The sequence below is a fragment of the Odocoileus virginianus genome, chromosome 8 (assembly GCF_023699985.2).
Source record: "Odocoileus virginianus isolate 20LAN1187 ecotype Illinois chromosome 8, Ovbor_1.2, whole genome shotgun sequence".
Lineage (NCBI taxonomy): Eukaryota > Metazoa > Chordata > Mammalia > Artiodactyla > Cervidae > Odocoileus > Odocoileus virginianus.
Genome location: NC_069681.1, coordinates 55,074,611 through 55,100,221, shown reverse-complemented (window position 1 = coordinate 55,100,221; position 25,611 = coordinate 55,074,611). Strand labels below are relative to the sequence as shown.

At 41.2% G+C, this 25,611-nt stretch overlaps 1 protein-coding gene across 11 annotated transcripts in view; it reads right to left on the bottom strand.

Moving 5' to 3' along the window:
* MYCBP2 (MYC binding protein 2) overlaps positions 1-25,350 on the bottom strand; it is a 264,029-nt gene extending 238,679 nt beyond the window's left edge. For 9 of the 11 annotated variants that reach the window (XM_070471540.1, XM_070471542.1, XM_070471541.1 and 6 more), the window contains exon 1: positions 24,777-25,349. In XM_070471540.1, the coding sequence (XP_070327641.1) occupies positions 24,777-25,075 (299 nt within the window). In that variant the 5' untranslated portion in view covers positions 25,076-25,349. Of the gene's footprint in view, positions 1-24,776 lie in introns of all 11 variants that reach the window. The other 2 variants (XR_011489071.1, XM_020916754.2) reach the window with 2 other exon arrangements.
* Between the last annotated feature and the right edge of the window lie 261 nt (positions 25,351-25,611).

Here is a 25,611-nt window from a genome sequence, read left to right as displayed (position 1 = left end):
TCGCTGAATAAATTAGGGCAGGATAGTAATCTGATTACTAAGTAGAAAACTTTTATTTACTTAACTTAGGCTGATAATTAGTAATAAGAACAGAGATTTTAATAGTTAAAGTTGGTCTAGGAGAGAAATGCAAACAGACTTCCTACACAGCTTCAGTCTCTTGATTTTTATCTCCAAGTCTTTAGATCGGGATAGGAGTCTTTAGGTTGGGAGGTCTTTAGGTTGGAGGTAGGGCTTCCCAGGTGGCATTAGTGGTAAAGAACACGCCTGCCAATGCAGAAGATGTAAAAGACAAGACGCAGGTTTAAGCCCTGGGTCTGAAAGATCCCTGCAGGAGGGCATGGCAACCCACTCCAGTATTCTTGCCTGGATAATCTCACGGACAGAAGACCCTGGTGGGCTACAGCCCATAGGGTCAGAAAATTGGAAGAGACTTAGCATGCAGGAGTGGGAGGGAAGGGTGGGGAGGGGTAAGGCTAGGCAGTGAGCAGAGCAGCATAAGAAAAGGAGAGGCTGGGAGTAGAGTGAGGCAGGAAAAGACTGAAACACTAAGACTTTACTAGAACAGGCCTCATGAAAACTTATAATCCAGGCAAATGGAGCCCAGGTGGGCGAGCACAGCTTCAGCCATGAAGCAACTCCAAAACTTTCTGAAGACAATTCATTCATCCTAGGACTAAGAGAGCCACAGAAGGGTCACGAGAGTCAGCAATCACGCAGTCAGGCACACAAAGATACACGGTATCATTAGAGGGAATTAGCAAAAAAAGACAACAGAAAGACAAACTTCAGAAGAAATTCTGAGACACAACTATGCTTACCAAGCTTAAATAAAAAACTAGCTTAAAAATATCTACAGGGTATGGAAACCGTAGTACACTTGAAAAATAATCAAATTCAACTCCCAGACATGAAAAAAAACTGCAGCGAAAGCAGTGAGTGACAGCATATGAGACATGATAAAGATAGAATTTGAAGAGATCAGAAAAAATTACAATTCAGACAGAAAGATAAAAAGGGGTGAAAATATGTCCCTGAGACCTCTTCCAAAACTGAAATCTTTTTCAAGCCCGTTCATCCCGAGAGACAGCACTTGCCATAAGGACACCCTTCTTCCCATGCTCTGGACCTCATCTCATACACTCTGTGGGATTTTGCTCAACCACTTACACCTTTCCTTTGTTCATTCTTTAATCTCTCACTTCTACGGCTTCTAACCTATTCACCTCCTCCAGTTTAAAAATAAAAAAAGTTTCAAATGGTTCTCTACCCGCTTCCCTCTCCATCACCACATTTCTTGAGAACAACTGTCTCACAGTCTCTTGCGATCAAGCTCCTACACCTGTATGAGACTTACCAACATCACAAACTTTCTTGTTGCCTACTGCATTTCTTATCTTCAGTCTTCATCCTTTATATTCTATGTATGAGTACTGTCAAACAGTCTACTTCTTTAAACACTCCCCTACCCTCAGCTTCTTGGAGAACCTCTATTTTAGTGTTCTATCTTCCCTTGATGATAGTTGTTTCTCCTTCAGTATTAGCTCCTTTTTCTTCCTTTTCCTGTCCCTTAAATCTTTAGCATATATATTACTTCTCATGAGTTATCCATTCTAATCTATATGTATTTCTGTACTGGTAACTCACATTGTTTTCAATAAGCTATAACAACATTAATAATAGCTACTGAGAGGTCACACACATCATCAGAATGGCGGTCTAGAGCCAGTAACTTTCTCTGAAAATAAACATCCATCAGAAAACCTACCACTTTTCACCCTGATGTGGTGGGCCACTTCAAAATCCCATCACTACCTATTTAGCTCGGAGCACATAATCTAACTCTTTACTTGTTAATTGCTAAAAGACACACCATTTGGAATGTATGGATACTACTCCCTTTACTTTCCACCTTAAAATAACATCTATGAGGGCCTTACTCCATTAATGCCTTCATTTTCTCTTTTTTGCTCATCATTCTTGCCATTCTCCCTTAGTCTACCAGGTTAAGAGGACAGAATTCAGACACATATGGCATAGGTTCAATGCAAGCTCTGTCATCTATTAGCTCTGTGATCTTGGGAAAGTTAACTAAGTTCTCTGGGTCTCACCTGTCTCATCTGAAAAATAGGATGAAAATAGTACTTATCTCATTAGATTATAAAGCACTTAAAGTTATGCTTAATATTCAGTTCAGTTCAGTTCAGTTGCTCAGTCGTGTCTGACTCTTTGCGACCCCATGAATCACAGCATTCCAGGCCTCTCTGTCCATCACAAACTCCCAGAGTCTACTCAAACTCATGCCCATCGAGTCAGTGATGCCATCCAGCCATCTCATCCTCTGTCATTCCCTTCTCCTCCTGCCCCCAATCCGTCCCAGAATCAGGGTCTTTTCCCATGAGTCAACTCTTCACATGAGGTGGCCAAAGTACTGGAGTTTCAGCTTCAACATCAGTCCTTCCAATGAACACCCAGGACTTATCTCCTTTAAGATGGACTGGTTGGATCTCCTTGCAGTCCAAGGGACTCTCACGAGTCTTCTCCAACACCATAGTTCAAAAGCATCAATTCTTCAGCGCTCAGCTTTCTTCACAGTCCAACTCTCACATCCATACATGACCACTGGAAAAACTGTAGCCTTGACTAGATGGCCCTTTGTTGGCAAAGTAATGTCTCTGCTTTTTAATATGCTATCTAGCTTGGTCATAACTTTCCTTCCAAGGAGTAAGCATCTTTTAATTTCATGGCTGCAGTCGTCACCATCTGCAGTGATTTTGGAGCCCCCAAAAATAAAGTCTGACACTGTTTCCACTGTCTCCCCATCTATTTCCCATGAGGTGATGGGACCAGATGCCATGATCTTAGTTTTCTGAATGTTAAGCTTTAAGCCAACTTTTTCACTCTCCTCTTTCACTTTCATAAAGAGGCTCTTTAGTTCCTCTTCACTTTCTGCCATAAGGGTAGTGTCATCTGCATATCTGAGGTTATTGATATTTCTCCCGGCAATCTTGATTCCAGCCTGTGCTTCTTCCAGACCAGCGTTTCTCATGATGTACTCTGCATATAAGTTAAATAAGCAGGGTGACAATATACAGCCTTGATGTACTCCTTTTCCTATTAGTAAGTGCCAAACAAATATTATTTCTTTTTGTTCACCATGCTGAAGTATCTACCTTGGTTTGGGTTTCTCCAAAAGCAGACATGATTCAAGGATTCAAGTACAAGTGGCTGTTTGAGAGGTGATCGGGGGGAAAACACTGACAGGGGAAATCAGAAGTGAGATAGGGAAGGGAAGGCAGTCAAGAAAGAGTGCATTATTAAGCCAGTTACCTTGATGAGCACTAGAATGTGACCTTACTGGAGAACTCAACTAGATGGCATAGAACATGGCTCAGTTAACCCAATGGAGAGATGTGAAAGTGAGGTATTTACCCACCACATCCCTATCCATCACTGACCTAAAGTCTTTCTGATGGTGCTAACTCCCTGGCATTTCTGACTTGCCCTGCACACAGTCCAAGTATGTCTCTATGGCCAGTAATTACGAAAGTTCTCAGGTAGAAATTCATACATGCAGCAGACAGGATAGAGATGAAAGCCAGACATACGACTAGGACACTAAGAACATCTGCTACAGTGTCTGTTATCCAAAAGACAGATTAATTCTTTGTCCTCTTCCTCAAGTTACCATCTTCTTTTTTTCCCTTTAAACGCTCATTTCTAAATGCTGTGCTTCCTTTTCCACCTAACCTCAACCACTTTCCTACTTTTCTCAGCCTTCTGGAAAAAGGAGGTGAATGGGTTTGATCTCTTAATGATTATGATCTTAATTATGATCTCTTAATGTCAACTTCAGGATAATGTCTCGGGCATCACGCATGCTCATCAGGAACCTTTGAATATATTGCACTTAATGTATTTGAGACAGGACTGAGACACTCCTAACAGAAGACTTTTCAAAGTATAGGTCTAGAAACCAAGAGAAAGGTTTCAGCTACAAACTACAGACCAGGAAGCCCAAAATGATTAGGTAATTATTGAAATCACAGGACTGGCTGAAACAACCAACAAAGAAAATTTAGAGCGAAGGGTATCAAAAATGGCCTTTTAAGAAACTAGCTCTTCCTTCCTCCCTTACTACCTAGAAGGCATCATTATTTCTGTATTTGATGTCTAGTCACAGGCTATACCTATCATTCTTTCACCATCCATCTAACACCAAAATGTCTCTCAAAACTGTTCTATTCCATCTATTCCCACTGCCTTCTCTCAGGTTTCATCATCACTCGTCAGAATGACTGCAGTCACTTTTTTAAAGGCAGCTAGCCCTGCTTTGGGGACCTATCTTTTCTCTCCATTTACAGTGCTACTAGAGATATTCTTAACAATTGGAAGTTTAACTCTATCACTACTGTCCAAATAAGGCAATACACAGAAGACAGAATACACAGTACCGAGAATACACAATACACTGAAGCCCAGTCCTAACATATCTTTCAGTCTCTTCCCTTACACTCTACCCTTATTCTCACTCACCCAGTTCCCCCACACTTCTGTTATTGCCAATATCTGTATTTTACACTTCTTTGATTTTACCTCTATATTCACAATGTAACTGCAGCAACTATAACTGTCTACACCTCAGGAGTCAGCAAACTACAGCCTGCAGCCCAAATCTAACCTGCTACCTATTTTTGTAAATACAATTATACTGGAACACAGTCATGCTTCCTTGTTTAAAAACTGTCCATGGCTGCTTTCAAGCTGTAACAACACAGTTGCAACAATTGCAAGGGAGATTGGACAGCCTGAAAAGCCTCAAGTATTAGTAAATGGCCTGTTACAGAAGAAGTCTGCTGGTCCTTCACCCATAAGACAATATCAAGCAGCCTCATGTGTGTTTAAGTGAATTCCCAGAAGGAAATGAGAGAGAGAGAGAGAGAGAGAGAGAGCGCGCGCGAGAGACTAGGTTTGAAATAATAATACTAGAGGAAATAAAGGCCACAATGTGTCAAATTAAACAAAAATTATATTGTACAGATCTAAGAAGTTCAATAAACACCAAACACATGAAAAACACACACTAAGAAAAAACATATTTAGGAAGAGCATGGTCAAATTGCTAAAAATAAAAAATAAGGAGAAAAGTCTTTTTTTTTTTTCATTTATTTTTATTAGTTGGAGGCTAATTACTTTACAATATTGTAGTGGTTTTTGCCATACATTGACATGAATCAGCCATGGATTTACATGTGTTCCCCATCCTGATCCCCCCTCCCAATCAGCAGACGAATGGATAAGAAAGCTATGGTACATATACACAATGGAATATTACTCAGCCATTAAAAAGAATTCATTTGAATCAGTTCTAATGAGATGGATGAAACTGGAGCCCATTATACAGAGTGAAGTAAGCCAGAAAGATAAACACCAATACAGGACACTAATGCATATATATGGAATTTAAAAAGATGTTAACGATAATCCGATATGCAAAACAGAAAAAGAGACACAGATGTACAGAGGAGAAAAGTCTTAAAAGCACCCAGAGAAGGAATCCTGATGCCAGTACAGTGGCATAAACCAAACACAGCCTGTCTTTCATGCTGCTTACAACTATAAACTTTGGGCAAAAGACAAGACAGAAAAAGAAAAAAAAACTTACTTGAGGACTCTGAAAAGGAAACAAAAGACTGTGGGAGGTAGTCAAATTTGGAAAAGTGACCCAGAGGACAGTGAGCTTCACAGCCTGGCTACCTGTTCCTCTTTTCTCTAACAGCTTTGCTCTAAGACCAGGAAGCAACCACTGCATACAGAGAGCAACAACACAGAAGTTAAACCTCCAAGAGAAACCCTACATTTCTGGCCACAGGAACTGGGGAAAGGAGCTGCTGCATGCTGGAGAATGTGGAGAAAATCCTGGAAGGGCGAAGGAGGGAGAAAGGGATTCTCTAATCCTGTCTACAAAGTCAACACAATCTTGGGCTTGCTCTGGAGTCGCACGGTGTTAAGATAGACCCCAACGAACACAGCAAAGGCTCTGAGAGCTGAAAACCATCACCCACAAAAGGCAAGATCAAATCTGCCATCTCGAGCTAAATGGGTTAAAAGTGAAAGTGTTCGTTGCTCAGTTGTGTCCAACTCTTTGCAATTCTGTGGACTGTAGCCTGCCAGGCTTCTCTGTCCATGGGATTTCCCAGGCAAGAATTCTGGAGTGGACTGCCATTTCCTACTCCAGAGGATCTTTCTGACCCAGGGACTGAACACAGGTCTCCTGCATTGTAGGCATTCTTTACCATCTGAGACACCAGGGAATGACAGACTGCTAAAAGAAACAGCAACAAAAATCAACATTCTCCAGAGAATTATAGTAAGCTCCGGAGTTTTCAAAACAAACATTCACAACGTCCAAGATACAATCCAAAATTCTCACAATGCAAAAATAAAATGCGATAGGGACTTCCCTGGTAGTACAGTGGATAAGAGTCTGCCTGCCAAAGTGGGGGATGAGGGTTCGATCCTGATTGGGAATGATTCCACATGCCACGGAGCAACTAAAGCCCCATGCACCACAACTACTGCGCTCAAGCTCTGGAGCCCACAGGCCGCAACTACTCAGCTAACATGCTGCAACTACTGAAGCCCACCTGCCTAGTCTGTGCTCCACAACAAGAGAAGCCACTGCAATGAGAAGCCCAAGCACCACGACAAAGGGTAGTGCCCATTCACTGCAACCAGGCAAAGCCCAAACACAGCAATGAGGAACCGGCACAACCAAAATAATTTTTTTTGTTTTAAAAGAAAATGTTATAAATTTCAAGGGAAGAAATAACTAACGGGTGCCAACCCTGAGATGACCCATGTTATAATTATTCGACAATACCTTGAAAGCAACTATTATAAATATGCTCCATCAAGTAAAGGCAAACACACTTGAACTGAGCAGGAAAATGTTCTCAGAAGACAAAGAGAATTTTTTATTTTTTTAAATGAGCCAAATGTAAATTTTAAAACTGAACAATGCAGTATGTGAAATATCAATAAAAATTACCTAATCTGAAGAACAAAGAGGAAGAAAGTTGACAACAGAAAAAGTAAATAGTCAGAGATCTGTGGGAAAATCTCAAAAGTCTTATCATAATTGTCACTGGAATATTAGAAGAAAAAAAAAAAGAAACTAGAGTAGAATATTTTAAGAAACAATAGCAGAAAAGCAGAAATAGATACACAGAAGTAGAGAAAGGACTTATGGATACTAGAGGGGAAGATGGGTTGTGGGGGATTGGGAGACTGACACTGACATATATAAACTACTAAGCATAAAACTAGTAACTAATGAGAACCTGCTACATAGCACAGGGAACTCTACTCAAGGCTCCGTGGTGACCTAAATGGGAAGCAAATCCAATAAAGAGAGGATATATGTGTATATATAGCTGATTCACTTTGCAGAAACTATCACAACATTGTAAACAACTATATTCCAATAAAAATTAATTTAAAAAATAGGATCAGTGCCCTATGCAAGTACATATTATCTTGGACTTCTGAATGAAGCCAGTCAGAAAGAGAAAGACAAATACTGTGTGATATCACTTGCATGTGGAATCTAAAATATGACACAAATGAACCTATCTGCAACACAGATTCATGGACATAGAGAACAGATTTGTGGCTGACAAGGGGGAGGGGGTGGGGGGGAAGCAGTGGGAGTTTGAGGTCAGCAGATGTAAGCTATTATATTATGTAATGGATAAACAACAAGGTCATACGATATGGCACAGAGAACTATATTCAGTATCCTGTGACAAACCAAATGGAAAATATTTAAAAAATAATCTATATACATGTATAACTGAACCACTTTGCAATACAGCAGAAATAAACACAGCATTGTTATACATCAATTAAAAAAAAAAAAAAAGAATAGGCCCTGGAAGAGGAAATGGCAATCTGCTCCAATATTCTTGCCTGGACAATCCCATGGACAGAGCAGCCTGGTGGGCTGCAGTCCATGGGGTCACAAAGAGTCAGACAGGACTGCACACGAGCAGGAACGGACACTGATCAGCATGATCCTCTGTGAAGAACAACAGAAGAGTAAATCCTACAAGTTTTCATCAAAGGAGAATTTTTTTTTTTAACTTTTGTACCTATAAGATGATGGATGTTCACTAAATTTACTGTGGTAATTATTTCATTTGATGTATGTAATAAGCCAAATCATTATGCCATATACCTGATACAATCATGCATCCAATCAAGTAATCTCAATAAAAACATAAGAAAAAAAGAACAGAGGAGTGAAACATGTAATGGCAGAAACAAAAAAACCTTCAATGTGTCTAAATATTAAGAAGTTTCTTTAAAGGGTTTCAAATACCGAACACACTTAATAAAGATACAAGAACAAGATTCCTTTCAGATCTGCAGATGACACCTGATCCAGAGGCAGAGGGAAAGACGCCAAGTTCTTGGACTCCTGATCCTCCTGACCACGTGCGGCGGGCAGCACCCCTTCTAATCAGGATGTACACAGTGAGAATGAGAAATCCGGGTGACAACAGCCATCCCAAGCAGCTGAAGACGGGGCGAGCTGTTGGGGGTGAAGGAAGCTAGAGGAGGAGACGACGTGTGGGGCAGCCTGGGTCTCTGTGTCCAATGAGAGGCAAGGAGGTAAGTGGAAGCATTTTAGCAGAAGACAAAGGAAGTTGAGAGAGGGAGGTCCAGTACCTGGGAAATACAACATCTCCTAGATTAAAAAAAAAACAAGACCAAACAAACAAGTAAATCCAAATGAATGCCCGTGAGTGACCACAAGAGGCACCACCAAGTCCCTACAATCAGATCCTAACGAGGGGCCCACTTGGTCTCAGACACGATTCCAGTAACACAGATGATGGCTCGCTTTCTAATTTTCATAGCAGGCTAGAATCTGCCAATTAGGATGGGGCAGACTGAAACAGGTGGTCTCTTTAGGGAGAGTTGGTAGCCTAAGAATGAGAGAAGGAGAAGAAAAAAAATATATATTTTAAAAGAAAAAAAGTACAAATTTTAGTTTTAAAACTAAAAACTATTTCCCCAAGGTTAAGTGATTCACACTGATATATAATTAGGGACACCACTGAATGAAGCATCATACAGTAACTAAAAAAATTAAAATCATGACCTTACATCAAGTGGTTTAGTCACCAAGTCGTGTCCAACTCTTGCGACCCCATAGACTGTAGCCTGCCAGGTTCCTCTGTCCAAGGCCTTCTCCAGGCAAGAACGCTGGAGTGGATGGCCATTTCCTTCTCCAAGGGAAGGGAGGAGAGGGTAAGGAAAGCAGAGCAGGAGGACGTGGCTATGACCTTAAGACCCCTGACCTGTATCACAGGGTAGAGGGAAGGGGAGATGTGGGCATCCCAGAGTGAGCGGAAACAGCCTGAGCTTCCTGCCCCACGGGGAGCCTGGAGGCAGGGCAGAGGGCAGCAAGATTCCCTGCACTGCTCTGTGCCTGATGAGGTGTGGCAGCCGCAGGTGGCGACGGCTGCAGGCTCAGAGGCCCTCCCTCACAGCACAGTGGAGAAGAGGCTGCGGCCCCACTGATGAGTGCTTCCCTTTGCTGTTGGAAAGAGCACAACTGTGACAGGGCCCAAGTCGGCAGGCAAGGCGGCTGCAGCATGATCTAGATGGATAATGCTGGAAGACCAAAGAGGAATCTGGAGGTTTCTGCAGAGCATGAGCAGGATGACGACTGTGGGCTAAAGTTCCCCTCAGCTCCAAGGCTTCTGGTTCCTGGTGGGGAGCCAGAGATGAGACAAAGACACCTTGGAGTAACTGAGATGATCTGAATGGACTGAAAACAGGATTCCTCTAAGCACAGCTGGGACTCCTGCAGTTCTAAGCTTAGTTATTTGGCAGGGCTGGAGGGGAGGGAGCAAGTTACACTGTTCGCACGTCTACCTTTGTGGACTGAAACCTGTGATTAACATGCATATGTGTGAGCACTGTGGTTGCGGGTCCTGTGTTTGATGGCTACAATAGTTGTGTTGCTACTCTGCAGGTGGAAAAAAAAAAAGAATAGGATTAGTGTCCTTATAAAAGCGGCACCAGAGAGGTCTCTACTCTCACAAGTGAGGACAAAGCCAGAAGGCACTGGCTATAAACCAGAAAGAAGGTTCAGGTCAGAAGGTAGACATGCTGCTGCCTTGATTTTGGACTTCTAGCCTCCAGAACTATAAGAAGTAATGTCTGTTGTTCATTTAAAAAAAAAAAAAAACAAATTTACAGATTCAAGAAGCTGTAAAGGAGAAATTCAAAGAAAATAATCACTAGATACATCAAATCAAACTGCTGAAAACCAAAAACAAAGGAGAAATTCTTGAAAGCAGATAAAGAAAAATGACATACTACATAAAACGGAAAAAAAATTTTGAACTACTAAAGGCTACTAGTTCAGAAATCATAATGGTAAAAAGATGGTGGAACATCATCATGAAAATGCTAAAAGGAAACAAGCTTTTACTCAATTCTATGTTCACTGAAAATATACTTTAGAAATCAAAGCAAAATAAAGACATTCTCAGATGAGAAAAACAAAGAGAATTTATCCCCAGGAGACTACTCTACAAGAAACAATAAAGTAAGTACCTTAAGCTGAAAGGAAACACAGCTTCTTCAGGAATGACGGAAGGATAACAGGAATAATAAATATATAGGCAGACATAAAGTACCTTTTTTCCTTTAAGTTCTTTAAAATATATATGACTATTAACAACAAAAATTATAATATTGTATGGTGAGGTTTTCAAAGTATGCAGTCACAATACATATAACAACATTAATATAAAGGAGGGAGTGGGGTATAACAGAGGGTGTTAAAAAAAAGCTTCTGTATGGCTGTAAGATGTCTGTATTTTAAGTAAAGCAGTACAACAGTAACTCTCAGTAGGCTGTGAAAGGTTAGGTATCTAACCTTGTAATCCCTAGGGCATTAAAAATTAATACCAAAAGATACAGCCTCAAAGTCCAATGGATACATTAAAATAGATACTAAAGAATAATCCAAAAGAAGATAGAAAAGGGACAATAAAGGAATGAAAACCAGAGGTGAACAGAAGACAATAAAATGGCAGACCTAAAGTCAACCATACCAATTATTAATTACATTAAATATTAATGGTTTAAACTCTCCAAATAAAAGGCAAAGATTGACAGATTTTTTTTTAAAAAAAAAAGCGAAATCCTACATGTACTGCCCAAAGGAGAGAAACTTTAAATATAAAAATAGAGACAGCTCAAAAAGTAAATGGACAGAGTTTCCCTGAGGGATCAGAGGTAAAGAATCTGCCAGGCAAGGCAGAAGACATAGGTTCTATCCCTGATCTGGAAGATCCCACATGTGGTAGAGCAGTTAGGTCCGTGTGCCATAGCTACTGAACCTGTGATCTAGAGTCTGGGAGCCCCAACTGCTCAGCCCCTGTGCCACAACTAGTGAGGCCTGCATGCCTGGAGCCTGTGCTCTGCAACAAGAGAAGCCACCACAACAAGAAGCCCACACATCGCAACTACAGAGCTAGCCCCCATCTAACACAGCTAGAAAAAAGCCTGCACAGCAACCAGAGAAAAGCCTGGGCAGCAATGAAGACCCCCCAGCCAAAAAAATTAATAAATAAAACTCTAAAAAAAAATCGACAGAAAAAAAATTTACCATGAAAATAGTAAGCCTAATAAGTCTGAAAAGAAGACTCTTGAGAGTCCCTTGGACTACAAGGAAATCAAACCAGTCAGTCCTAAAGGAAATCAGTCCCAAATATTCAATCAAAGGACTGATGTTGAAGCTTAAACTCCAATAATCTAGCCACCTGATACAAAGAACTGACTCACTGGAAAAGACCCTGATGCTGGGAAAGACTGAAGGCAGGAGGAGAAGGGGACGACAGAGGAGGAGATGGTTGGATGGCATCACTGACTCAATGGACATGAGTTTGAGCAAGCTCCAGGAGTTGGTGATGGATAGGGAAGCCTGGCATGCTGCAGTCCATGGGGTCACAAAGAGTCGGACACGACTGAGTGACTGAACTGACCTGAGTAAGTCTGAACAAGTTATTTTAATATCAGAAAAAGCAAATTCAAGACAAGGAGCATTACTGGAGATAAAGAAACATGTTATCACAATGAAATAAAAGAATAACTCATCAGGAGGTTTTAACAATTATAAACATACATGTACATAATAGCAGAGGACTAAATATATGAAGTTAAAACTGACGAAATTAGAGGAACAGAGACAAGTATTTTTAATACTTTAATGCTCCTTTTCAGCAACTGATAGAACTAGGCAAAAAATGAGTAAAGACATAAAAGAGCCAAACAACACTATCAACCAACAGCTACTATATGACATTAATAGAAATCTACATGCAAAAATGGCAGAACACATACTCTTTTCAAGTGCATATGGTCTTATCACAAAGGAAGACCATATCTGGGAGATAATGCACATCTTAATAAATTTTAAAAGACTGAAATTATATAAAAGGTCCACTGGAAAGTAGTAACAATCATATATATATATATAAATATCAAACATCTGAGGGTTACATAAAATAATTCTAAGTAATGCATGAATTAGGCTTCCCAGGTGATACTAGTGGTAAAGAACCCAACTGCCTATGCTGGAGGGGAAGATACCCTGGAGGAGGAAATGGCAACCCACTCCAGTATTCTTGCCTAGAGAATCCCCATGGACAGAGGAGACTGGGGGGGCTACAGCCCATAGTGTCGCATAGAATCTGACATGAATGAAGCAACTTAGCGCACACACACAGTGCATGAATCAAAGATGAAATTACAAAGAAAATGAGAAGCTTTTTTAAACTAAATGACAAAGAATATACTGAATATCAAAGTTTGTGGGATGCAGCTAGATGTGCTTAGATAAAAATTCATCACTTTAAATACTCATATTAGAAGAGAAAAATCTAAAATCAATGACCTAAGATTCCATCTTAACAAACTAAAAAAAAAAAAGAAAAAGACAAAAGTAAAAAGGAAGTAAATTACAGTAAGAGGAAAGTCAATGAAATAGAAAATCAACCAGTAGTAGAGAAAATTAACAAAGTCAAAAGTTGATTCTTTGAACTTAGAAATAACAAACTTCTAGCTAATCAAGGGAAAAAGAGAAATGATAAACATGAGGAATGATAAAGGGATTATTACCACAGACCCCACAGACCTTAGAGGACAATAAGAATGCTATTAACAACTTTATGCCAAAAATTTCAAGAATTCAGATGAAAGGACAACTCTCTCAAGAAAAATAATTACCAAAATTTATGAGAAATAGCAAAAAAAAACCCAAAACTGAATATCCCTGTGTCTATTTTTAAAAATCAATCTGTAAAAGCTTCCCCCAAAGAGAATTCCAAGACCAGATGGTACTCCAAGTGAATTATATCAAATATTCAATCCCATGCAACCTTTTAAAAAATACAGACGTGATTACTAATCAATTCGTTTTACAAGACAAGGATAACTATAATACAAAAACCTGACAAAGGTATTACCAAAGAAAAGGATTATAAAACAATATCCTTCATGAATACAAACCCCAAAATTCTTAACAAAGAAACAAATCAAATTCAGCAATACATCACGTACAAAGTTTCATCCCAGGAATGCAAGGTTGACTTAATATTCAAAAATGTATTAATTTACTTTTTCCTTTTATTATATGATCATAAATTCCTTTCCTATAGGATCATATCAATAAATACATAAAAATATTTGACAAAATCCAATACACATTTACGATAAAAACTATAAGCAAAATAGGAATAGTAAAGTACTTCCTCAAATTGGCAAAGGCTATCAAAACATCTACAGCTAATATTACACTTAACAGTGAAAGACCAAAAGACTGATTTGTCACTGTTTCTCCCTTAGATTAGGAACAAGGAAGGATGCAAGTATCATTTGTATTCAGCACTTAACAGAAGTAGAAAGGTTCTTGTCATTGGGAATAAAGGTTACCTAGAGATCAGAAAGAATGATGATATGATTATACAGAACATCCCACAGAATCTACAAATAAAATTTAATCCACAGCATTCCCTACAGCTCACCTACTATACTACTACCATTCACTTGCTTTAAATAAATTCTGGATAACGCTGCTGCAGAATTCTGCTTAGTTTCATTTCCTGGAGAAACTTTCCAGCGGAAGTAAAGTATTGTAGGACAAACTGGAGCCTCCACCACTGGTTTCAGATGGTTTCAAGGCCAAAACTTATAGTCAAGACCTCTTCTTTGTAAGTCATCCTGGATTCCCTTCGTCTTTGGGTAGAATTTCTGCTGGACCAGAAATTCTGACTGATCCTGTGAGGCGGCCATCGGCCCTTTCTCATGTCCACATTCCACAAAAGTTGGAAAAGGAAGCACCAGCAGACAGCCAGTAGGACACTTAGAGTGTGACACAGCAGAGTGCCAAACTCCACGTTCCACTGCAAAACCACAGCCCTGCCTCCTCCGGATAATCACGCACATTAACCCTGTCCAAATGGTGACTCCTTATTGCAGAGAAGGAGCACCAAGTCCCACCAGCAGCTGTGCCTTAGTATAAGGACCCTTACAGTGACTCTGCTGAAAATATTTCCCTTCTGACCAGTGTTCAGAGCTACAGAGATGGGAAGCATAAATTCCCCAGGGGATCACGGATACTAAGCAGAGGTATCCCACTTTCCATGTGCTCTTCCTACTGGGAACTCTGGAGGACTCATGTCACCCTCAGTTGTGCCACCCTGACCGTCTTACTACTCTATGGGTCAGCACCTTCTGAGTAGTTACAGGCATAATGGGACAAATGGATCTGTGGGATCGTGTGCTAAAAGCAGGTCCTTCACTTTGAAACAATGTTATGTGGCACCTTGTGCTGATGGGTCACTCTGCAGGCCCTCAAACAGCAGCACTAGTTGAGTCCCTGCAAGCTGGCAAGGGAAATATACTCAGAATATGCATCAAATTCAGTCAAAATGAATCACAGACCCTTCCAAGGCACAAGGACTGGCTGCATTCCTTGAAGGAAGGTTACTCTCTGTTACTGCTGGGCTGGACATTCATCAGCTCAGCTGTTAGATCAACAGTGACAAGTATAAGTCCATTATTGGGCCCTTGCACAGTCATCAACAGTAATTTTTCCACAACACTTTGTAGACCAAAAGGAATACCTAATTATTATTAATGAAAACCAAATAGTAAGAAGTTATAGTCTAACAACTTAGTAGCCATATGAAAAAATAATACACACAAACTTAAAAGAAAAATAAGTATATTTCAATCTTAAATAGCCACAATCACTCAGTAATTGCACAATGCACTGGCTGGGTCCCGTACAACTTCTCAAACTTGTGCAGATTAAACAGGCCACCCTCTTTTTCTGTTCAACACCGATTTTTGTATAGAAATTTACATGTATCACATGTGTGCATGCATATTCAGTTGTATCCAACTTCTGTAACCTCACAGACTATAGCCTGCCAGGATCCTCCATCCATGGGATTATCCTGGCAAGTATACAGGAGTGGGTTGCCATTTCCTCCTCCAAGGGATCTTCCTGACCCAGGGACTGAACCCACATTTCCTGTGGCTCCAGCACTGCAGGCAGATTCTTTACCACTGAGCCACCTGGGAAGCACCTTTTTTGTATCACAGCAAATACCCAAAAGTCAACTTCAAAAAAGGTAAGACATCATGGAAATGAGAGCAACAGGATCTAATGTCAAAACCATGAACTACCTCAAGGGAGTAGTTTGTGACAGACATTTCTGTGTTTCCTTTAAAATTCTGAAATAGCCTGTGGTATTCTTGTGTATCTGGTGGAGTTTGGGGGCGCCTCTGCGCAACCTGGGAAGAACTCTTGTGTGTGTGTGCGTGTACACATGTGCACCTTAGTCCCTCTCCTCCTCAGCAGGCCCAGCATCTCCCAGGAGGTTTTGCTCTGACTTAACTCTAGTTACTGGTTTGGTGATAAGCAGCAAGAGAGAGGAGAGGAGGTGAGTAGTAGGGGGCAGCATAATCTCCAAACAACTACCCTACACCTGAGAAAAGAAGACCACTTCTCTAGGCTTAGAGGGTTCAGAGGAATTGGGGGTTTCAACTGGCTGTCCAGTGCATCAACTCAGATGACCCATCTTAAAAGCCAGGGTCCCATTTCTTCCTAACCAAAGCACAGATGTTGGCCTAGCAGACTTTCTGAGAAAGCAACCCACCCTGGAGTTCTGCTACCTTTGCAATTAAATCTTGGGTCTAATCTTTAGCTTTTTCTTTCCTCCTACTGCAGAAGATGAGTTTCTTTACATGATGCCAAAGAAAGTAATCACCTAACTTTCTCATTCTGCTCCTAGTTACCTTCAGTCTTTCATGGTCTTTCTCAGAGTCACTCACCAGTCCTGTGACACCACCATCCTTATAATTAAGAACTTCCTTAAACGTCTCACAAGCCTAAGATGCTGTACCCACCAATACAGTCTCTTCTACAGGAGTCCCACTCCGTCTTACCACCAGTGAGAGTTTCAGCAGGGGCACAGTTACAGCACAAGCCAAGGGTTACCAGTACCAGGCTTCATCTGCAACCAGCCGTGGGGTCTTCACTGCCAGCTAGCCAGCAGATAAGTCTAGCTCCAAAATCCCATTTTAGAAACTACTTTCTCAAAACCAGATCTGAAAGAGACACGTGCACCCCAATGTTCATCACAGCACTGTTTATAACAGCCAGGACATGGAAGCAACCTAGATGCCCATCAGCAGACGAATGGATAAGGAAGCTATGGTACATATACACTATGGAATATTACTCAGCCATTAAAAAGAATTCATTTGAATCAGTTCTAATGAGATGGATGAAACTGGAGCCCATTATACAGAGTGAAGTAAGCCAGAAAGATAAAGACCATTACAGTATACTAACACATATATATGGAATTTAAAAAGATGGTAACGATAACCCTATATGCAAAACAGAAAAAGAGACACAGATGTACAGAACAGACTTTTGGACTCTGTGGGAGAAGGCAAGGGTGAGAAGTTCTGAGAGAATAGCACTGAAACAAGTATACTATCAAGGGTGAAACAGATCACCAGCCCAGGCTGGATGCATGAGACAAGTGCTCAGGGCTGGTGCACTGGGAAGACCCAGAGGGATGGGATGGGGAGGGAGGCAGGAGGGGAGATAGGGAAGGGGAACACATGTAAATCCATGGCTGATTCATGTCAATGTATGGCAAAAACCACTAAAATACTGTAAAGTAATTAGCCTCCAACTAATAAAAATAAATGGAAAAAAAAAAAAGAAACTACTTCCTCAGACCACTGCTGTCAAAGCTGTCTTGGGTAAGGATGCCAAAGAAAAAGACTCTGAAATGGAGATTTACACACCCGAAGTATTGAAAAATGCCCTGCACATCAACAACTGTGGGAGAGTAGAGGAAATGAGACTAAACAGAGGAAGGAGGTGAACTGAAATGCTGTCATAGGAAAGCATGAACCAATCCATGGGGAGCTCTGGAGTTGGGATGGATCGTGAAAGTTGTCCTACCTGAAGGGCCAGGCATTTACAGCCCAACAGAGAACAGGCATTGGATGCAGGCTGGCCCCGAAGAAGAAAAGTGACTTTGAGGGAAGCAGCTCTGTTGGCTCAGAGCAATCTGGAGACTCAGTTGCAGTAGATTTTAGTAGCCACTATTCTCAATGGCTGGGGGAGCCTGTGCCTGAACCGAGATACCTGGGTGATGAACTGCAGCACCCACCTCTCCACTGCTAGACTACTATCACCATTTGGCTAATGAGGGGAGAAAATCAATCATCTACCCTGCTTTCCTAGGAGGAAGTAAGCTTACCACCAGTTAGTTGATAAGGGAACATTCTTTGCAGAAGAACATCAGCTACCAAATTCTACTTTAAAAGAATTACAAAAACCATCATTTTGAAGCCCCTAATAAAACTGACTCAGTCAAGGGTTATCACAGGATGCTAAAACCATCAGGTGGAAGGTATCCGCAGTGTGTCAACGTTATTACCCACGATTTACTGCTTACTGCAAATGGAAGCAGCATGCATATACAGAAAGAGAGATCCAGTGGGAACCCAAGTAATTCAAGCAGCCAGACTGAGCATCACTAAACAATGAGACCCGAAAAACCGCTGGACGGGACACAATGTGCAGTACTCAGAACTATATTCAAAATATTCTTGCCCCCAAAATGTCTCACCAAAACCTACTGAAGCTTTAAAGCCTAATTTCCACTTATAGGAAATACAAGGACAGATGACAGAGAGAGGAACTATATATGCAATCCTGTCCTTAGGAGTGAGATTTATAAGACATGTTAAAAAAGGTGAAATACTAGTGACGGAAAACTCGTCCGTAGTGGCCAGTAGCTAGAGGGAGGAAAGGGAGTTAAACTAAAGAAACTTTTTAGAGTGATGCACATTTTCTATACTTGACTGTGATGGTTCTAAGACTCTTCATATGGACATGTACAAAAGGGTAAATTTTATTATATGTAAATTAAATCTCCATTAATCTGACCCCTCCTCCCAAAACCTGAGCATTTAATCTATTCTTGAAAGAAAAAAAAAAAAGTGAGACTATTCTAACTATTCTGTTGATTTTTAAAATATAAGTATCTTAAAATGCAAAACTAGTTTTAAATGAACATTTTATTTTCTTTTTAAGCCCAAAGGCAAGATTTTCTAGTGAGCTTAGAAATGAATTCATTTCATACTTCTACCTACTTATATGCCAATAGAGCAACTTTTGCCTTAACACGTGTTTGTATAGGATTCCACAGATACAACAGCTACATGAAGCAAATTACTACATATCCACAAATACACTGACTCAACCCTGTATCACTTCCAAGAACACTAATAGTAACAATAATGTTTCTTCACAGCTCAAAACTATCAGTGTCTACTGAATAAAACTGAACTCTTACCTGGTATTTCAAGCTGCCTTACCCTCTGGCCAAAGCCTCCATTTCCAGAATGAATTCCCAACCCTCTCCCTCATAAAAAACATCCACCTTGTAGCTCTAACAGAATTCTTAACATTACTTACACACAAACTGCTTTCTCACCTTCTTGCTCATGTTTCTGCACCAGCTCAGTAAACCGTCCCTTTGTCATAACAGGCTGTGCTTTCTTAGTCATTTAACACTTTTATAACTACCTGCCTTTGTACCTTTCACCCCCATCCAGAAAATAAACTCAGGTAGAAACTGTCCTACAAATTTTTATAGGGCCAATGGTTAGCACCAAATGTTAATATCAGAATCTGTGTTGGATTAACCTCTTATAAGCAAAATCCCATGCATTTGAAGGATGGGCTCAAATTTCTAACAATAAAGAGAGATAAAGTTGAAGGAAGTATATGGGTTTTAGCTTAGAGAAGAAAAACAATTACCCACTTTAAATATAATCTTCTCTATTGTTTCCACTAACACTGTTCTTCTACCACTTCAACCCTGATACCCTGACCGTCTTTATCTCTCAGTCTATCAGTTCCCTCCTGGCATCACTTTTCTTTTTACCACATGGTCAATCTTTGTCACCAAAAACCTTCACTTTCTTTATTCTTTCATCTCCACAGACACTTCAACCTTGAATCAGCTATTGTTTTCAGTTCTCTTTTGAGTGGAAAAGCTTAAAACATCATGCTGATTGGAATTTTAAATATGTGACTTTAATAATAACAGTAATAGTAACACCATGACCACCACCAATGGCAGCTAACATTTAATGAGCATTTACCATCTTCAGGCACAATGCTCTTTCAATAACCCTATAAGGTTATAAGTAAAGAAACAGACATGGAAATGCTAATTAACTTGCCCATTTTAAGAGACCAAAAAGCAGAACTGAAATTTGAACTATGGCAGTTTGACTGCAGGGCAGATTAGTCACTGCACTATAGTTCTTTCCAAAAGCAATCAAAGTTGTACTGCCATTCACATTCAGAACTGATCAAACATTCTTTTATTCATTTCCTTACAATCTTTTTCTTCAAGCAAATGTTCCAACTTTCACTGATTCATTCATAGAAAAATATATTTATTCAGTCGCTGAACAAATGAAATAGTGATGTTGGTCACTGAGACCAACACAGAAGAGGAAGACATGATCTTTGCCTTCTATTTAAGTCCCCAAACTCCATCTGCCCCTTCACTCTCAGCAGAAATCATTAACTAATATTTATTAGCACTTAATGTGCCAAGCACTTTACATGTGCAGAATCATGTAACCTATGATACAGTCCTCATTATTATTATTCCCATTCTACACAGAAAAAAATAAAGGCAAAAATAAACAAGTGTGACTACATCAAATTAAGAAGCTTCTGCACAGCAAAGGAAACCAACAAAAATGGAAAGGCAATCTACCAAATGGGAGAAAATACTTGCAAACCATATACTGATAAAGGGTTACTATATAATATTATATATATTATAAAGAATTCATAGACCTCAATATCAAAAAATTAAAAGGAACAAACAAAAACCCACAAACAATCCAGCTTTAAAAATGGAAAGAGGCTCTGAATAAACATTTTTCCAAAAAAGATATACGAATAGCCAACAGGTACATAAAAGATGCTCAGCATCACCAATCACCAGGAAAATGCAAATCAAAGCTACAATGAAGTATATCATTTCACTCCGTTAGAATGACTACAGTCAAAAAGACAAGAAATAAAAAGTACTGGCAAAGATATGGAAAAAAGGGAATCCTTGTGTACTGTTGGTAGGAATGCAAATTGACACAGCCACCATGGAAAACAATATGGAGATTCCTCAACAAATTCAAAAGAAAAACTACCATAAGATCCTGCAATTTCACTGCTGAGAATGTACTCAAAGGAAAAGGAAACACTAACTTGAAAAGATAGCTGCATCCCTACACTCACTGCAGAATTATCTACAAGAGCTGAGAAGCAATGTGAATGTCCACTGACGGATGAATAAAGAAGATATATACTTAAAATGGGATATTATTCGGGCACAAAAAGGAGGGAAATCTTGAGACACCAGGAATGGATCTTGAGGGCATTATGCTAAGTGAAATAAGTCAGACAGAGAAAGACAAATATACCAAAACAAAACACAGAAACAAAACCCAAACTCTTAGATACAGAGGACCGACTCATGGTTGCCAGAGGCACGCGTAAGGAGATAGGCACAATGGGCAAGGGAAGTTGAAAGGCACAACAAAAGTACAGGGAGGTAACTACAGTTAACACTGGAATGTATATTTCAAAGTTGCTAAGGGAGTAAATCTTAGAAAAGTTTTCACTTCAAGAAGAAAAAATTTCAACTATGTGCGGTGATAGATGCTATGTTGACTCTATGTCGTAGTCATTCCTCAAAATATGGAATGATTATGTTGTACGCCTACAACACAATGTTATATGCCAATTATATCTCAAAAATATTTTCTAAGTAAAAAAAACAGAGGCGCAGAAGTTATGTAATATGCCCAAGGTCACACAGCTAAAGAGTTGCAAAGCCAGGATCTAAAACCAGTCTAGATTCAGAATCCAAGCATTCATTAGAATGCCATTGAAGTCACTGATGCCATTAGGCTTCCGTCCCTCAACTTCTCTATCGACACCTAAAACATAATCCTCAGTAACTAATTTATTCAACACTGACTGATAACACACTTACCTTGTTTTGTTCCTTGAATACAACCTTGTTTCTGCACCAGACACTTTGTACTTTCCTAAAACATTATTCCTCTAGGTCTGCCTTCCAATCATCATGACTCAACTTAAATGTCAACTAACCCTGACCCGTCCTGATCACCCTACCTAATATATCACCCTCAACTACAAACTGTCTGCCACACGAAATCGGTTTTATTTCCTCCACGGCTATTTATCACTACCTAAAATCATCAGCTGCTTATTTCTCCCTCCTAGAGTGAAAATTCCAAAGAGGATAGAGACCTTGTCTATCTTGCTCACTGCTACATCTTCAGCACCTCAAGCAATGCCTGGAACAAAGCAGGCACTGGATATTTACAGAACAGACGCCAAAACTTCTACTACACATTAGGATTACCAAAATAAAAAAGATACAGTTCTTAATAAACTCCTGGTCTTTAGATTTATAAATACATACCTCCTCCAATTTTATATTAAAGGATGACTAGCTCCTAACATTTTGAGTGGCTAACCTCTTCATCTGTCATGTTAAATCTGTCCCCGAGATCTCCCTGAGACTTTCCCCCAAGGATTATCCCCTCTCTCACTTCTTTCATTTCTCCTTCTCCACTTACTGAATGTTTCCCACCCACCCTCCCACACTCAAATAACCTTCCGTCAGCCCTACATCTCCCTATTACCCCAAAATATCCCATGGACTCCTTAACCACACCTCTCTTTCAAACACATCTTGACCACATCCTCAAAAGTCACCAGTGACCTGGAAAGTGTTCTTACTTTCTTCAACATTTAACCCTGCTGAGGACTTTCAATCCAACCAGAGGTGCTACTATGCCACAGTTCTCTTAATTTTTTTACATCTTTTTTTGTCTCACTTCACTGTCTCCTTTCTCTCACACCTTTAAACTTGATTTTCACTAGAACTTCATCCTCTGTTCTTGCTCTGTTCTCTGTCTCTGAAACATTCATCTTTTCCTCTATCTCAACTCGTGCCCCTGTACCAATAATTACATCATTCACTCAGAACCTAAATTCCAGCTCCACTTTCCCCATTAATATTTAATATGAAATGTGACTGAATTCTTAAGCAAATCCTCAATAAAGAATAGTTGTCAGCCACAACTTAGAAAAAATGTGAACTAAAATAATGTTCTGAACAAGCACTGGAAGGCAATATCATACAACTTAAGGCTTGTTTCGTAAGTACTTCTTGAAATATGGTATGTGAACTAATTCTTCACTAATTTTAATTGATAGCCTGTATAAAAATAAACCAAAGACTAAAAATCATTCATACACTTTATATATGTGGTTAATCTATATTAATTTTGCCTAAAACTGTTTATACAGTTCTAAATACACAGAAACGGTTTTACTGCACAAATACAGTAGCAGAAAGCTAAAACAGGGAACATGCCGGTCACAACTTATTGCGTAAGTCTGGAAACAACATATGAAATAAACTCAAATTCTTTAAAAGGGGTTTGTAAAGATGCACCTACAGTGCCGTAATTAAAAGACTCACAGCTCAAAATTACACCTAATTATTAGAGCAAACTGTCCACTGAGGTTTTGAGCTATTTTCAAAAACATTAGCAAGAAACAGACTTGTGACATTGTGGCCTTCAATTTAGATAGCAAAGGGTAGTTAGTTATACACATTTATATCGGTATGATAAAACTATTCAAGTCCCAATCCTGTAAACAATCAAACAGACCAGAAGAAATGTTCAGCCAGAAAAAGTGAAGCTCTATCTTTACACCTCTCTGCAGTGGACAGGGGCCACAGCACACACTGGTCAACCACAAATACCTGACTCACAGCCTAGCCCCTCTCATATGAGAGAAAATGGCATCTGGTTATTACCGAACAAACTACACATTCAAAAACTACAGTGAACTCTGCAACTTGTTCGACAAAAATCCTCCTATGCTTTCCCTATGTACTGCAAGAAGGTGTGAGGGGGGAAAAAAGATGAAGACAACTCGCAATTACCACTGCCAAATCCTAGCTGGTGAAACAAGTCAGTCACCATGCTTCAAGGTATGTGGCATGTAAAGGCATGGACAGGAAGACAATAGGAGAGCCTTAAGCAAAAAGACACCTACATTTTAAGAAAAAGAAAATGAAAGTGATTTCACATCTCCTCCACCAAGGGAGCTGTAGGTGCACCAAGTCTTGAAAGAGATTGTAGGAGCTCCTCAAATGTTCTAGTTGGTGGCAGTTGATCACTACACCAGCTGTCACCTTTTGAAGTTTTTCAGGTTTCCCCTTTTCCCCCACAAAACCCCCTCTAGTCTAAGGCCAAAAAGTAACTGAGGAAATAGAACAGAAGGTGAAGGGAAATGGCCGATGGGACAACAGAACACGAGAGCTGCTGTAACCACGTCTCCCGAGGACCCAAAGGTCTAGTTATCAAAGTACAGCTCTAGAAATCTTTATCAGACACCGTTCACAGCCAGGGAAAACCTCCATCTGTATCCCTTTCGCATATATCTCGTAAACTGAAATCTCCTGTCTTAACCTAAACTCATCATATATATATGACATTATCCTTAACCGATACCATTGCTTCCCTTAGTGAAAGGCAGATTTTTTTTTTAAGGGAGGCGGAAAGGTGAGGATGGAAGGTCCTGAGGGAATGGGGGGAGGGGGAGGGGTGAGAAATACGTGCAAATACCATTGCGGCAAAGACACTGGACACGCCAGTTCCCTCATCGCTCCTGCAAATTCTCTTCGTGCTTGACCCTCCGCTCAGCCCTCCTCCTGCTTCAACAATACACAGACACGTGTCCTAACCGACCCGCACCATCACCTTTTCTAGCATCGCACGCTCCCCGCTTCCACCCTCCCTCGCCCCCCACAAAGACAGTCACACACACTTAAAAGAGCAGAAACTGCTGCCACCGCACCCTCCTTTCTCAGTGAGTGCTTCTACCATCTAGCATCCAGTGCTGGCTGAAAGACAGCTCGATAAACACGTATGCAGACAGACACACAGGCGTACACTGACACACACACGGACGCACATGCAGCATGTGGCGCAAAGAAGGGCACCCGGAGACGCACCTGGAGGCCGGGTGTCCAGCGCTGCTGCCCCCCTGGTCCCTGTCACTGAGCGCAGCTGTGTAAATCCTCCGGTAGCGGTCGGCCAGGGCCCGGCCTGACAGGAGCAGCTGGTAGTGACCCCGGGAGTCCGGGGCCGGCAGCCCCAGCCCCAGCCCCGCGGCCGCCAAGGAGCCCTCGGGAAGGGGCATGAACAGCGCCCCCGGCGCCGGGGAGGAAGAGATGGTAGCGGCCGGGAAGAATCCCTCTCCGCCGGGCCCCGAGGAGGCGGCGGCAGGAGAGGCGGTAGCTGCGCACATCATCCTCCTCGCTGCCGCCGCCTCGTCCCCGCGGGCCGGGCAGGCAGACACGCGCGCGCACACACAGCCCTTTTCCAACGACGACGGCTCCGGCGGCGGCCTCTGGCTCCCGCAGCAGCTGAGACTACAAAGACAGCGACCTCCTCCTTCTCCTCCTTCTTCTCCTCCTCCCCCCCGCGCCGCCCTCGCCACTACTGGGGCCGCTCATCTAACCCCGCCACCCCGAGAGTGTGAGGAGGAGGCGGTGCCGCCGCTGCACCCGCCGCCGCCTCCGCTGCCACCGCCGGAGCCACCCGCAGTGGGAAGCGGCCGGCCGCACTGGGCATGCGCCACTCCTCGCGCACGCTCAGTCCCTCCGGCCCCCCGTTCCCGCCCCACCCCCTCTCCGCCGCCACTGCCTCCGCCTCCGGGCTTTGGGTGTGGGGCCGGGGAGGCGTGCGGGATCGGGAAGAAGTCCACTTCTCCGGGTTTTACTAGCAGCTTGAGGAAGAGTCGGGAAAGTGCTGAGGAGGTTGTCAGCTCCAGGCAGTCGGCTTCAG